This window comes from Buceros rhinoceros, unplaced genomic scaffold (genome assembly GCF_000710305.1).
Source record: "Buceros rhinoceros silvestris isolate BGI_N320 unplaced genomic scaffold, ASM71030v1 scaffold3222, whole genome shotgun sequence".
NCBI lineage: Eukaryota > Metazoa > Chordata > Aves > Bucerotiformes > Bucerotidae > Buceros > Buceros rhinoceros.
This window is the reverse complement of record NW_010399297.1, coordinates 59,416-60,970: the sequence shown is the minus strand read 5'-3', so window position 1 is coordinate 60,970 and position 1,555 is coordinate 59,416. Positions and strand designations below refer to the sequence as shown.

Sequence of the window (1,555 nt, the reverse complement as noted above, 5' to 3'; positions counted from 1 at the left end):
GTGGAGGGGAACGGGGGGCGGGGAGCCACTGCAGGAGGCTGCAGGAATTACCCAAGTAAGAGCGCGTGGTCCGCACTGTGATGGAGAAGGCTTTATACTCACCACTTAGACTTTCTCGGGGTGCCTCTTCTGGGAGCTGGTTTTGGGTAGCCTGTGGAGGAAGAGGATGTGGTATCCAGGATTGACACCCAGAGAGTGCAAGTGTTTGGGAAATGTGGCGATTGGTGCGTGTGAAATCTGGGGAGTGGACCTGACACTCCCATGGTAGGTTTTTCCTTTTCTCAGCTGATTTTGGAAGTCAGAACCACGTCTGTCCTGGCTTATATATATATATATATATATTTATGTATGTATCTCAGCACGGTTGCTTTCAAAGAAGCCACTGAGCAATTTGCATAAATCCACTTTCCAGACACTTTCTGGACGAATCCACAGTATTTAATCAAGCTGGAGGAAGAAGATGAGGATCCCGATGATCCTGAGAGGGGCTGTACTTTCCTCGTTGGCCTGATTCAGAAGCACCGTCGGAGGCAGAGGAAGATGGGAGAGGACATGCATACCATTGGCTTTGCAATTTATGAGGCAAGTAAGGCAGTACAGGTGCATGGGAGGAAAAGGAAAACTCGCCTTATAAATGAGGTAGTGTGGTTCTCGGACTGGGCTTTCTACCAAAACTGAGCTGGCTTGAGCTGGACACCAGCCGCAGCAAGGAAAAGTCCACTTAGATATTTAGAAAATTACCTTCCCCCAAAACAGTGGTGAAGCACAGGGACGGGTATCCAGAGAGAAGATGGAATCTGCATTCCTGGAGATATTCAAACCTAGGCTGAACAAGGTCCTGAGTGACTTCATCTAACTTTGATATTGGCATTGCTTTGAGTAGGGGTTTGGACCAGATGACTCAGAGGCTGCTTCTCACCTGTGATGTTCTAAATGGAGCAGCAGAAAAAGTATCTTAAAAACAAAAATTCAAAGTGCAGAAATCCAGTCTGACCTCCCCTTGACAGGTGTGGCGAAAAGCAGCAGAATGCGAGCAGCTGTGGTAGGGATGTGACACTAACTGGGACACCTGCACTAGCTGGGGGAGTGTGAGCCCAGCAGCAGAACCAACCAAAACACCTGCAGAACTGCTGAATGAGGGGTCAGAGATGGGTCTATGGTATCTCCTTAACAGGACATTTTGTAGAGCGCTGCAAAGCAGCAGTGCTTAACTGGCAGTGAAAGGAGGAATAATGGCTTTTCCTGCGAGTTGCTCTGTTACCGTAGGCAGGATGTGCTACTGCTTGCTTTCTTGATAGCCCACCTTTGGAAGAGCTTGTCCAAGAATCTGGTCTCCATAGGCAAATAAGGTTCAAAACACAGCTAGGTCCCCTGAACCCAGGAGGAGACAGAAAACTGCATCATTGTCTTGCACGGCCTCTGCCACCTCTCCTGATAGTGGAGAGAGCAGAGGGGCAGGGGGGTGAAAGGGAAGGCGGGAAGAAATAGTAGAGAAGCTGAGTCTACAAAACCTGTCACGGTGGGTCACAGGACAGAGGGTCAGCCGGAACCCGTG

General features: G+C 49.3%; 1 protein-coding gene across 1 annotated transcript in view; it reads left to right on the top strand.

Moving 5' to 3' along the window:
* CAPN2 (calpain 2, (m/II) large subunit) overlaps positions 1 to 1,555 on the top strand; it is a gene marked incomplete at its 5' end in the record, with an annotated part of 14,367 nt that overhangs the window by 2,639 nt on the left and 10,173 nt on the right. The window contains 2 exons of the mRNA XM_010131394.1: positions 17 to 55; positions 413 to 582. Coding sequence (XP_010129696.1) covers positions 17 to 55; positions 413 to 582 — 209 coding nt within the window. The remainder of the gene's footprint in view (positions 1 to 16; positions 56 to 412; positions 583 to 1,555) is intronic.